This window comes from Staurois parvus, unplaced genomic scaffold (genome assembly GCF_062004578.1).
Source record: "Staurois parvus isolate SC_StPar_1 unplaced genomic scaffold, SC_StPar_1.0 ptg000295l, whole genome shotgun sequence".
Classification (NCBI taxonomy): domain Eukaryota; kingdom Metazoa; phylum Chordata; class Amphibia; order Anura; family Ranidae; genus Staurois; species Staurois parvus.
This window is the reverse complement of record NW_028318091.1, coordinates 268,132-282,786: the sequence shown is the minus strand read 5'-3', so window position 1 is coordinate 282,786 and position 14,655 is coordinate 268,132. Positions and strand designations below refer to the sequence as shown.

At 39.8% G+C, this 14,655-nt stretch overlaps 1 protein-coding gene across 3 annotated transcripts in view; it reads left to right on the top strand.

Annotated features, from left to right (window-relative positions):
- EML6 (EMAP like 6) overlaps positions 1-14,655 on the top strand; it is a 272,713-nt gene that overhangs the window by 133,575 nt on the left and 124,483 nt on the right. For all 3 annotated transcript variants that reach the window (XM_089682713.1, XM_089682712.1, XM_089682711.1), the window contains exon 12: positions 7,900-8,006. In XM_089682713.1, the coding sequence (XP_089538839.1) occupies positions 7,900-8,006 (107 nt within the window). The remainder of the gene's footprint in view (positions 1-7,899; positions 8,007-14,655) is intronic.

Here is a 14,655-nt window from a genome sequence, read left to right as displayed (position 1 = left end):
ACTTATTTCTTGGGGTGACCATCTAAAATAAAATTACATATTATGCCATTCCTGATGGAAATTCTCACTACTAATCACTTCATTTGTATTCATTTATTTCAGTTGATATTTGTGTATTCAGTATGCTCATTTGTAGTTTGGTTTCCATTTTTTATTGCCAACTACCCCATTTACAACGGTCAAGAGTCAGGCTGGGAGACCAGTAGCTATAGCAATAGAGAGGCTCCCACAGACCAGCTGGAAAAATACACAAGCAAATCACCTTGGTAGATGAGGCGGGCTCACCTAATGTGCGGGGTCTAAGCACTAACTGATATTCACCAGAACTCCTGATGGTGGGGATGGGTTTTGCTGCCTGTACCAGGTCACGGTCCTCAGGATCTCCCCACCAGGATGTGGGTGGAGTCGGGATCCAGTAGCAGGTATAGCAGGTTGGGATCAAGCAGAAGTGTAGTCAGTAAACAAGCCAGAGGTCAGTAATAAGTGGTAAGAGGTTGGGATCAAGCGGAAGCTTAGTCCAGGAACAAGGCAAGATTGGTATTGAGTGGCAGCGAACATATGGATGGCATCAGGACAGGCAAAAGCGAGATATCGGGTGGAGAAAACACAATAATCTGGCAAACAAGAAGTGCAAAAGCATGGCTTAAATAGGAAGTTCATTGGAGGAGCAAGGAGTTCAAGGTTCACCAGAAACAAGGACAAGGTCTGTCTAAAGGATCAGACAAGGTACTATTCAGCATCTCAGGTGACTCAGCAAGAAGAGCTACTGCTGGGCAAAGCAGAGGTCATGGGTTCCTATCCTGGTCCTGACACCTTTGTTACCACTGTTATCTCAGGTCAAACTTCACACTGTTGTTGAAGGCAGTGGTGTGAGAATTCTATATAGATAAAGAGCACTTCTCAACTCTTCCCCAGTTGGTTGAATCAGGCAATATGAAATATTTCACATAAACACTATTGTGACGGACCGCCTGGCGGTCCCCTCCAAAAGTCCCTATCCCGGTTGGGTCTGTCACAATAATGTAGTCTTTATTTCCAAGTTTGCATGCTGAGTTTCAAGCTCCTTCTAATTTTGCTGTCTTCTTACTACACAATGAATATAACCAGTTTACAGAAATCAGTAGCTTACTGTATGTTGAATTGATCATCGACCATTGGTACTGTGCATGTACCATGTGCATAGGGGGGTTGGCTCATATAGCATAATAAACGTGTGTTTTGGGTTCAAGTGAGGCACAGTTGCAGCTCACAGCCCACTGAGCTCCCCCTGCGCCCATAAACCAATGTTTTTACTCTGTACGAGCCAAACTGCTCATGAACATGAGCCCTTATTAGTCCGTAGTTTCAGTCAGACAAAGTCAGCCAGAAAGCAGGCTACTACTACTGTGCTTTTGATAGATTTAGCCCTCGTTTACATGGGTGTACACCTGTGTGAAAGGACCATGTTTGCCTGTTTGGTATGCGCAGGTGTTCTGTGCATCTGTATGCAGGCAGTCCCATTCATTGCATTGTATTGGTATTGTTCTGTCACATGTTCTGTCCCCCTTTGTAATGTACAGCGCTGAGTGAACTATTGGCGCTTTATAAATACTGTATAATAATAATAATAATGTCAATTGGGACGCAGAATCTGCATGGGTACAGCTGCAGCTCCCAATCTGGCATCCATGTAGGTGCGGGCGCATGTCTCTGAACTCACATTGTCTACGTTCGGGGACACGCACCCGCATGCACTTACACCCAGATGGATGTCAAATTGAGAGCAGGATCTGCATCTGTGCAGCAGCTATAATCCAGTTGATATCAATGGGACTGCCTGCACGCAGATGCACAGAACACATGTGCGACCTGTGAAGGAAAACATGGCCCTTCGCATGGATGTACACTTAAACACTTTCTTCAGTACCCTAAAAAAACTAAACGTCCGCAGCTACAAATACTGTAGCTGTTGACGTTAAAAAGAGTCCAGTCCACCTGTCCAGGGATCCAGCGCTGTTCCCACCCGGGCTGATTCTGCACCAGTCTTCATATCCCTGGCACTGCAAGGATACTGTGGAAAGCCGGGTCTGCCTCCTTGAGGCTTCACATCTGGCTCCCAAAGGCACATGCGCGAGCTGCACTACGCCCTGTGAATGGTGCCGCAGCCTCCTGGGACCTGCGATTTATCAAAAGAGGCTGTAAGCAGTTGGGGCGAACTTCTGCTTGGATCGCCTAGGCAAAAGTGGGAGTGGGTACTTGTCAAAATCTGGTGCCCCCCCCCCCCAAAAAAAAGAGTGCCCAAAAGTGGAAGAAGGGAGGAGGCAGAAAAGTTGATCTTCCATTTAAGGGTGAAATTCCAGTTTAAATATGCCCATGTAAATGAGGCTTTAAAATCCAGGTGGCTCTCTTAAGGCCTTACGCACACTGGATGGTATAAAAACACCAGTAGTGTTAGCTGTAGAATGCCGCTTTAAAAACTTTTTGTCGTGTTTTATAGTGTGTTAGCATTTGCGTTTTTTAAAGTTTTTCAGCGTTTGCGTTTTTTATTAAAACTTGAGGCTCAAAAGCGCTCATAAATGCTGGATAGCTGCATTTTCCAGAGTTTTGCAGCGTTAGATCTTTTTTACAGTTTAAAAACTCCTCTTCAAACGCAGTAGTTCTGGGTTATTTTGCCAGCCTAAAAACGCCCCTGCCAAAAAACGCTGATAAATATGTGTGCATGGACACATAGGACAGCATGCTGGGAAGTTTACTGGCTGTAGAAACGCCTGACGCCCTAAACAGCCGCTGTAAAAACGCCCAGTGTGCATGAAGCGTTATCCGTTCTCTTTTATTTATTAAGCAAAGATTTAAAAGGGAAAAGAGCAAAAACAGGTATAAAATAAAAGTTTAAAAATGTATAAACTTTAAGAAAAAGATAAATAAATTCGACCCTCAATCAGTATGGTTTCTCTTTAATCCCCATTAATAATAATTCCACCTTGAGTTCTTGTATTACAGTGTTTTCACAACCTTTTTAATCAAAATGAAATGCAGTGTTGGGTTACATTAAATAAATTAAATTATTATTTTTCCTGAGTTGACAAGGTCTAAAGATAGCGAAGGAGCCAGTAAATGAAACAGAGTTAATGAAAGGCATGACATATGGACGGGCGCTCATAAATGATATATTTAGAATATGACTGGAAGGGCCTTGCTGTTGTCCTTCGAGGGTCAGCTGCTGTTCTTCATTGAGCTGCATCCAATTAAATGAACAAGTAATAATGTTTATATGTGATTCCTCTGTTAAGTATTAGGGTTCATGTACACTGCAGCAGCCCTTGAACTCTCCCTAATGTTTTCCTATGTGTCCATGTACACTATGTACAGGCGGAAGTGCTAACCATTTAGCCACTGTGCTGCCCATATATATATCTATCTCTATATATATATATCTATATATATATATATATATATAGATATATATATACAGTGGGGATCGAAAGTTTGGGCACCCCAGCTAAAAATTTGTATTAATGTGCATAAAAAAGCCAAGGAAAGATGGAAAAATCTCCAAAAGGCATCGAATTACAGATTAGACATTCTTATAATATGTCAACAAAAGTTAGATTTTATCTCCATCATTTACACTTTCAAAATAACAGAAAACAAAAAATGGCGTCTGCAAAAGTTTGGGCACCTTGCAGATTTTATAGCATGCACTGCCCCCTTTGCCAAGCTGAGACATGCCAGTGTCATGGATTGTTCTCAATCATCGTCTGGGAAGACCAGGGGATGTCAATCTCAAAGGTTTTAAATGCCCAGACTCATCTGACCTTGCCCCAACAATCAGCACCATGGGTTCTTCTAAGCAGTTGTCTAGAAAACTGAAACTGAAAATAGTTGACGCTCACAAAGCTGGAGAAGGCTATAAGAAGATAGCAAAGCGTTTTCAGATGTCAATATCCTCTGTTCGGATTGTAATTAAGAAATGGCAGTCATCAGGAACAGTGGAAGTTAAAGCAAGATCTGGAAGACCAAGAAAAATATCAGACAGAACAGCTCGCAGGATTGTGAGAAAAACAATTCAAAACCCACGTTTGACTGCACGATCCCTCCAGAAAGATCTGGCAGACACTGGAGTTGTGGTACACTATTCCGCTATAAAGAGATACTTGTACAAATATGGTCTTCATGGAAGAGTCATCAGAAGAAAACCTCTTCTACGTCCTCACCACAAAAATCATCGTTTGAACTTTGCAAATGAACATATAGACAAGCCTGATGCATTTTGGAAACATGTTCTGTGGACCGATGAGGTTAAAATTGAACTTTTTGGCCAGAATGAGCAAAGGTTTGTTTGGAGAAGAAGGGGCACAGAATTTAATGAAAAGAACCTCTGTCCAACTGTTAAGCATGGGGTTGGATCAATCATGCTTTGGGGTTGTGTTGCAGCCAGTGGCACAGGGAACATCTCACGAGTAGAAGGAAAAATGGATTCAATAAAATTTCAGCAAATTTTGGATGGTAACTTGGTGCCATCTGTGAAAAAGCTGAAGTTAAAGAGAGGATGGCTTCTACAAATGGATAATGATCCTAAACACACCTCGAAATCCACGGGGGATTACATCAAGAGGAGTAAACTGAAGGTTTTTTCATGGCCTTCACAATCTCCTGACCTCAACATAATTGAAAATCTATGGATAGACCTTAAAAGAGCAGTGCGTGACAGACAGCCCAGAAATCTCAAAGAACTGGAAGACTTTTGTAAGGAAGAATGGGCAAAGATACCTCAAACAAGAATTGAAAGACTCTTGGCTGGCTACAAAAAGCGTTTACAAGCTGTGATACTTGCCAAAGGGGGCAGTACAAGATATTAACTCTGCAGGGTGCCCAAACTTTTGCAGACGCCATTTTTTTTGTTTTCTGTTATTTTGAAAGTGTAAATGATGGAAATAAAATCTAACTTTTGTTGACATATTATAAGAATGTCTAATCTGTAATTTGATGCCTTTTGGAGATTTTTCCATCTTTCCTTGGCTTCTTTATGCACATTAATACAAATTTTTAGCTGGGGTGCCCAAACTTTCGATCCCCACTGTGTATATATATATATATATATATATACACACACACACTGTATGTTGAGATGCGTTTTTATTACAAAATGTATGAAAAATATTTTTATTAATAGGTTTTCAAATATACTGTATGTCTTTAAAAATACATTTAATCTACATTTTTGGAATACATTTACTAACATATGTTAAAATTCCTTTTTTTATATGTTAAAAAAAATCTGAAGAATATATAAAATATATATTTTTAAAAATATTTTTCATATATTTTATAATATATAAAAAACGCATTTCAACATGTAATATATATATTTAAATATATTGAATATCGCCAGAATTGTAGTATTTCAGATATATGTCAATATATTTGGGAAGAATATTTTTAAAATATATTTCAAATATGTTTTTCTTCCATGTGGGCATTCTCACAGAACAAAGGTATCAGCAGTTTCGCTGGATGAATAGTTATACATATTTTTGTTTTAAATACACCACTTTATGTCTTGGGTCTTGAACATCTTCTCAGACTACATTCACACCTAAGTGTCAGGTTTTCAAGCGTTTTTGAGCGTTTTTTGGAGCAGAATTGCACGTTTTTGCAGCTTTTGGCTGGCATTTTTTCCAGCCATTTTTCAACTAAAGGTGTGTAATGCTGTTGAAAAAGGGGAAGAGAGCTGCTGTTTGAGAAGAAAACGCGCAACAAAACGCTTGAAAAAAGCTCATGTCGCTCTTTTCAGGCATTTCCATTGAAGTCTATGGGGACAAAAGTATCCAATTCTGCCTGAAAAGTAGTTCATGTACTTTTTTGAGCAACAGGCATTTTGCTACAAGTGACGGAATGCCCAGATTTGAACAAGGACTATTGAACACATTTTTGCTTGTTGAGCATTTTTGAGCTTCGAGCTACCAGGTACAAAACGCTCAAGTGTGAAGGGCCACAGGAGCCAATAGAGCATGAGATAACTCTACGTCATGAAATGTGTCCCAACATTGGTGAAAACTATTTAGGCTAAGAAGCCACAAAGCCCCACCCACCCCTTTTCTCAATCATTTACTGGCATTTGCAGAAAACCGCCCCACCTTGACATATGTATATGAAGGATAACAAGCAAGTGTTGGAAAATGCCAGTCCCTACATGATACTGTTCATTAGTATGTGTCCAGATCAAGGGGTAATCACTTCATTATTTGACTGTGCCCATTCTGCCTAAGATAGAGCAAAATTACAGCTAGCACTTCTATTTTTAAAACTTGAACATACATTTGACAGATGGAGTTACCTCCCATTAGTAAGCATATAGCTTCCAGTACCTGCATATTGTCTAGCTCGGCATCCTGGAAACATATACAATTGGGGTACATCCAGAATGTCGTTAGTATAATTCTTGTACTTCAGTGCTGCTGTACATTCTTGGATTCTAGTTTCTAAATGTAACGTAGAATTCTTATAGGATGTAACCATAAGTCAGGTACAACACTGGAGGTTTAAAGTGGCACTCCAGCCAATTTGAGCCTTGGCCACATTTTTGGTTAAATCTTTTTTTTTTATTGGTATTTAAAAGAGGGATATTGCTTGTATCATGAAAGGAGGGAAGAGACAAAGAGGGAGAGGTGGAAGATGTGACGAAGATCACCGTTTATGTATGAACTATAAATAAAATGTTGACACCAAGTGGTTTGGTTATTAAGATGTGAAGAGGTTGAGGAATACCTTGGAGGATCTGAACATGGCTTAGCCTGACCATGTTACATAGTTAGTCTGGCTGAAAAAAGACAAAAGTCCATCCAGTTCAACCATTACGGAAAAAAAAAAGTTATAATCCTACACCCACAGTTGATCCAGAGCAAGGCAAAAAGACCCACTAAAGCATGAAGGTGAATGGTCATCTGTACCACTGAGATAAAAAAAAATTTCCTGGATTTTGGTTGACAGGACAAGAGCGTGCTTCAGAATATATGCTGTAGCCCTTCCCTTGTCCTCTAATGGCTGTCTTTCCAAGCCCATTCAAGGGGTGGTCTTTCTCCGATACTACTTGCGGTATTGCTGTTGAAGAGGGGCATAAGCATTCAAACTTTGTCAGGAAGCGATTTAGTGTCCCCCCTTTTGATGGACCTGATGTAGTTGGATAGTTACCTTGTTTTGCTTTATGGTGGATTGAGGTTGAGGGTTCATGTTGGGGCCTCAGTTGGCTAGAGTCAGGAATGGAAGAGATGGTGTATTTGCATTTTTGTAATATTGTTCAGATTTAAGAAGGAGGTTGGGAACATGCCAGGTGGAAACTGGGGGTTGTAGGGAATTGGGGTCAGGTCTAGAAGACTGTCTTAAAGATCCACGAATAGAGCAGAGAGGTGATTAAAAGAGGAAGAGCATCAGACGTGGGAAGGTGTGCTGGGTCTACCAAGAGAAGTGCCATGAGTGGGAGAGAGGAGAGACCTCTACAATCCTAGCTAGAAGTGACACCTTATGGTATAGTGCGAAATCTGGTAGCCCAATGCCACCTATGATTTTGGGTTTGGTGAGAGTTCCTTAGCCCTATTTTGAATACTAGGTTTATGTGGTGACTGTGGCAGAAAGTAAGGCCAAATGTTCACTTTTGGATTTAATACCACTTTAAAAAACCAAATCTCTAAAACAAGAAAAAAAATTGGCTGAACGTAGGCTTTAAATTTTGAGGAATACTTTGAGATGGTTTTTGAAGAAATGGGAACAATCATGCGATGGTTGTTGGAATCTTTCAGTGTGTTATAAAATGTCCCCAATCTATAGTGAACGCTACGAATGCTTGCATTGTGCCTCCAGACTATACTAGTATTGCATATAAATGATAGCACACAGCTGACATTGTCCTTTTGTTATTCTCAGAGGGGATTATTGATTCCTGCAGTGAAGAATCGGATTCAGATCTATCTGATGTGCCCGAACTAGACTCAGACATTGAACAGGAGACTCAAATCAGTTATGATCGCCAGGTAAGTAGTAAACTCCAACTGATGAATTTTTGATACCTTTTTTATAGAAAAATATGATTCTCTTTTCCTTTCTAAGTATTAGACATATTTAAAGTTTGTGTGTTTTTTTTTTATTAGAACAGGGAAGGGTTAAAGCCCTTGTTAGTTTATAGAGCAAAAAATAAAAAACTCAAATACCACCAAAAGAATGCTGTATTTGTGGGGGAAAAAAAGGACATAAATTTCATTTGGGTGCAGCGTTGCATGACCGCGCAATTGTCAGTTATGGTAACGCAGCGCCATATCGCAAAAATGGCCTGCTCAGGAAGGTGGGGGGGTAAATCCTCTGGAGGGCAAGTGGTTAAACACCTTTTTTTGTATAGTCAGGCTGCCGTTCAGCTTCACAGTCCACAGAAAAAGCAGGCACCCCAGTAAGTCAGCATGTACGGTGATCCTGTATTACAAACGAGTGGAATACAGCTGAATAAATATCCACCGGTTATTGGGAACCTTCCAGACCGAGTACCCGGTAGGAGGTTGCAGCACTGTCCCACCTGTTGGCGTGCAGCTAGCCTGTAACCCATTGCAGCCACATGATCATATGAGCAATGTTAGGTCCAGAATGTTTAGTCATTTACAGGTTAAAGTAGTTGGGTTTGCACAGCGCTGGGGGTGGGGGTTACTAAAACACAGGATGGTTCTGGTCTGTGGATTGAGCATAATGGATCGGAGTCCGATCCATTATGCTCCTCAGTCCGCAGATCCGATCCATCCTGCGGGGATCATCGGCATGCAATCTTTACGGGGTGACACTGAACCCGCTCCACGAAAAGGTAACTTGTAAAGAAAGCTCATGAAAACTCCAAATCCACAATCTCAGAAAATGAGAATATTGTGAAAAAGTGCAATATTCTCGGCTCAAAGTGTCCCACTCTAATCAGCTAATTAAGCCATAACACCTGCAAAGGGTTCCTGAGCCTTTAAATAGTCTCTCAGTCTGGTTCAGTAGGAATCACAATCATGGGAAAGACTGCTGACCTGACAGTTGTGCAGAAAACCATCATTGACACCCTCCATAAGGAGAGAAAGCCTCAAAAGGTAATTGCAAAAGAAGTTGGATGTTCCCAAAGTGCTGTATCAAAGCACATTAATAGAAAGTTATGTGGAAGGGAAAAGTGTGGAAGAAAAAGGTGCACAAGCAGCAGGGATGACTGCAGCCTAGAGAGGATTGTCAGGAAAAGGTCATTCAAAAGTGTTGGGGACTTTCACAAGGAGTGGACTGAGGCTAGAGTCAGTGCATCAAGAGCCAACACACACAGATGGATCCTGGACATGGGCTTCAAATGTCGTATTCCTCTTGTCAAGCCGCTCCTGAACAACAAACAACATCAGAAGCGTCTTACCTGGGCTAAAGAAAAACAGACCTGGTCTGTTGCTCAGTGGTCCAAAGTCCTCTTTTCTGATGAGAGCAACTTTTGCATCTCATTTGGAAACAAAGGACCCAGAGTATGGAGGAAGAATGGAGAGACCCAAGGACCCCGAGTATGGAGGAAGAATGGAGAGGCACAAGGACCCTGAGTATGGAGGAAGAATGGAGAGGCACACACTGCAAGATGCTTGAAGTCCAGTGTGAAGTTTCCACAGTCTGTGTTGATTTGGGGGGCCATGTCATCTGCTGGTGTTGGTCCACTGTGCTTCATTATGTCCAGGGTCAACCCAGCCATCTACCAGGAGATTTTGGAGCACTTCATGCTTCCTTCCGCAGACAAGCTTTATGGGGATGCTGACTTCATTTTCCAGCAGGACTTGGCACCTGCCCACACTGCCAAAAGCACCAAAACCCGGTTCAATGACCATGGGATTACTGTGCTTGATTGGCCAGCAAACTCACCTGACCTGAACCCTATAGAGAATCTATGGGGCATTGCCAAGAGAAAGATGAGAGACACGAGACCGAACAAGGAGAGACATGAGACCGAACAATGCAGAAGAGCTGAAGGCAGCTATTGAAACATCCTGGTCTTCCATAACACCTCAGCAGTGCCACAGGCTGATAGCTTCCATGCCACGCCGCATTGAGGCAGTAATTGCTGCAAAAGGGGCCCAAACCAAGTACTGAGTACATATGCATGCTTCTACTTTTCAGAGGTCCGATATTGTTCTATGTACAATCCTTGTTTTATTGATTGCATGGAATATTCTCATTTTCTGAGATTGTGGATTTGGGGTTTTCATGAGCTGTAAGCCATAATCATCACAGTTATAACAAATCACGGCTTGAACTATCTTGCTTTGCATGTAATGAGTCTATCTCATATATTAGTTTCACCTTTTAAGTTGCATTACTGAAATAAATGAACTTTTGCACGATATTCTAATTTTTCAGGTTTCACCTGTATATTATTTGCATTATGATAACACTTGTATTGGGTAAAGAATCTCGAGTAATTTATTAAATGGCTACATTGCTGCAAATAACTACTATTAGTACATCCACAATTAATTTTCTTAATAAGCATTTATAGAAATGTCATAAATGTTTAATGCAAACACAGTCGTCTGAAGGACAAAAGGCTTACTGCTCCCGGAATAACAATGAGCGGCAATAATATTTCCTTCCTCTTGCCTGCTCAGCTTTCTTTGTATATTCTAAACTTGTATCTGTATTTTTGGCGTTATCTGATGGAAACATTCAGCATTTTAATTAGAGTAAAAGCTTAGTTATTCATTTTCTCTTCGGAGAGCAGCCATTCATAACTGCACTGGCAGCTCATTTATTGTATGCTTCTCTCAATTGACAGGAAGATTGTACAGAGCGTACTAATGGCTTCCACTGAGTGCACACAAGCACCAATTTATCTTAACTAGAAGTGACGCCTTTCATTCGTGGTTGCATCATTTCACATCACTGCAGTCTACTAATAAACAGGGTTCCCGGCTTACAGCTAACACCCCTGGCAAGTGTTACAATGTAGTTCAGGTGTAAGTTCAGGGGTACAGTGGAGATCAGTGGTAGGTAAGTGTGTTAAATCTGAACTCCAGGTATGCTCTGCATTGGGTAGTGATATTGGTCCAGCTTGGCACAACGTAAATACAGTTGTGCGCAAACCCACATGGAAGAAAAATATATTTGAAATACTACAATTTTGGCCATATTCAATATATTAACCCCTTTGGCGGCATTCCCAAGTGTAGCTCGGGGGTTAACTTTCAGTACCACAAGCGGTAACCCCGAGCTACACTTGGGATTACCCTGCAGCGTTGCTCCGGGATCTCTTCTTCACTTACCTTGTCCTGCGCTCCCGCGATGTCCCTCCTGCAGCGTCCCCGGCCATGTCCTCTGGCCGATGCCGGCATCTGTCTTCCAGGTTCCATTCCCTGCGAGCGTCGGGACGTACGGGGGACGGAACGGCAGGAAATTCAACAATGTTAAAATGTGACATTCACTAAATACACTATTTTACTTGAGGTGATTGTAGCCGTATTAGTGCACTAATACGGCTACAATCACCTCAAGCAAAATGGAAGATACTGCATATAGCCGCATAAAGAAGCAGTTAACCAACCTAATCACAAAGGAAACACAGATCAACAGTGACAAATGCACTAAATACACTAAAATTACATAGAATTACATTACTGAACCAAACCCTTTCACATACATGTTGTCCCGAGTGCTTAGTCCTGCGCCCTGCCTGCATTTTTACTGTTCTTTCTGCCTGGAAACTGAGAAATGTCCATGGCGTCCAAAAAGCGTCCCTTTAGGTCAAAAACTGTTTTAGACCGGCTAGAGAACAGTGATAGTAAATTATAACTACTTGCAGAATTTAGTGATAACGATTCGTTGGGAAATTCGTCATCAGACACTGAAAACGATTCTGCGACTTTGCTCAGTGCTGTGCAAACTTGGCGCTATATTTCAAATTTCAGTATTTTTGGTTTGATTATATTATTGAATTAAATTTATTATTATTATATTATTATTTTTTTATGATTATTTATTATATTATAATTTATGATTTCATGTTTCAAATTTTATCATCTCCAGGATGTTTACTAGACTCTTGTTCGGACAGATTTCAGTAACTTAATCCTAAGAATTACAGGCCTACAATAAAAAAAACAAACAAACATATTTTCATGCAAAAAATGTACCGCCTTGAGCACAGAAATATTGACATAATCAGACCGCTAGAGAGGTTAAAAAAATAAATAAAAAAATAAATTATATATATATATACCGTATATATATATATATATACTGCATGCTGAAATACGTTTTTTATATATTACAAAATAAATGAAAAATATTTTTAAAAATATATATTTTTTAAATATTTGCTTCAGATTTTTTTTTACATATAAAAAAGTCATTTTTACATATATTTGTAAATGCATTCCACAAATGTAGAGTAAATGTATTTCTAAAGACATACAGTATATTTGAAAGTGTATTTTTAAAAATACTTTTCATATATTTTGTAATAGAAACACATTTCAACATACAGCGTGTGTATATATATAAAGGCAGTTTTTGGCATGATCAGTCATATTTTCATATATACATACATACATGTGTATATATATATATATATATATATATATATACATATATGTATGTATGTATATATGAAAATATGACTGATCATGCCAAAAACTGCCTTTTTTTAAGGATAGTGATCACAATAAGCCATTTATTATCAAATAGTTGTTTGGCTGCTTTTTAAATCATAATTATAACAAAAATCACCCAAATGGCCCTAATCAAAAGTTTCCATTCCCTGGAATGTTTGGCCTTGGTACAGACACAAGGTGACACACACAGGGTAAAATGGCAATTAAAGGTTAATTTCCCACGTCTTTTTAAATAGTATTTAGCGTCTGTGTATAAATAGTCAATAAGTTTGTTAGCTCTCACGTGGATGCAGGGTAGATACTGAGCCATGGGGAGCTAAAAAGAACTGTCAAAAGACATGTGTGACAAGGTAATGGAACTTTATAAAAATGGAAAAGGATATAAAATGATATCCAAAGCTTTGAATATGCCAGTCAGTACTGTGCAATCACTTACTGAGAAGTGGAAAATTTGGAGATCTCTTGATACCAAGCCAAGGTCAGGTAGACCAAGAAAGATTGTAGCCACAACTGCCAGAAGATTTGTTTCGGATACAAAGAAAACCCAGAGGTGACCTCAGTAGAAATACAAGCTGTTATGGAAAAAGACGGTGCGCTTGTTTCACAATAAAACACAATACAACAATACTTGATCAAAAATGAGCTGCATGGTTGAGTTGCCAGAATGAATCCTTTACTGCACCAATGCCACAAAAAAGTCCTGTGAGGCGTGCCAAGGTGTTGTCAGGCATATTGTAACTGGGCTTGATGCAGTAAAGGTTTCTTTCTGGCAAATATATATATGGCATTCCCTGATTGGATCGGGTCAAGAGAAGAGTCAGTGATGTCACAATCTCCACCTCCTCCAATCAGAGAATGCCTTGTATTCATTGAAAAAAAATCAAGGTGTTGTGTGAATGGCAGCAGTGCCAAGGAAGCAACTCTCTGTTTTGCTTTGCGTCTTTTAAGGTTCTTTGCTGTAAAGCATACCCGGGATGTTTACTAGACTCTTGTTCAGACAGATTTCAGTGAGTTGTTCCTAAGAATTACAGGCCTACAATAAAAAAATACATATTTCCAGGCAAAAAAAGGTACTGCTTTGAGCACAGAAATACTGACATTATCAGACCGCTAGGGAGGCTACTGTGCTTTACTGAACAAATTGCTGTACTCAAACAAACTATTTACAATTATAGGATTACAATACAAGACTGACAGATACAGATAAAACACAAGCTACCTAAACTCCTGAATGACAAAAACAATGGTCTGAATACAGTAAGAATACGCTGAAGTTACTAAGCTCAGGTTTTAGTGGCTTCACATTATCCATAGGCAACCAGGACCACAGGTTCTGCTCTACAACGATTGCAGGATAACGCCATCCTCAGGTGAAGTTTCTTCTCGCACAGCCCTTCTCTGTTAGTATGTCATTATGGAGTCCTCCTTCTGCTTATGCTGCTGGCCTTTTTTTTTTTCTTGGAAAGTTTAGACAGACAATCCCACATGGACATATCCTGTCCCATTACTTCCTTTACATAAGTTTTCTGTGGGTGAAACTTTTCCCAATTCAACTTCTAGATGGCTCTATTGTATCAAAAAATGCCATAGGTCATATATTTAATACATTAAACAATGGAAGCATCTAACTGCCAGTGACATTTGCCCAATATCCAATAGTATCTATGTCCCCATTGTATTAGAGAACAGCTTATGCAAACGTTTCCAATGGCAGTTGTTTGAGAAGTGTTCACTAAAAAAAACCTGAACAAGCAACAAACAGAAAGATTTATATGGAAGTGTGTGTGCATATACACTGCTCAAAAATATTAAAGGAACACTTTGAAAACACATCAGATCTCAATGGGGAAAAATATCATGCTGGATATCTATACGGATATTGACTGGATAGTGTGTTAGGAATGTAAATATGCCCCATCGTTTGATGAAAATGAAAATTATCAACCTACAGAGGACTGAATTCAAAGACACCCCGAAAAGCAAAGTGAAAAAATGATGCAGCAGACTAGTCCATTTTGCTGAAATTTCATTTCAG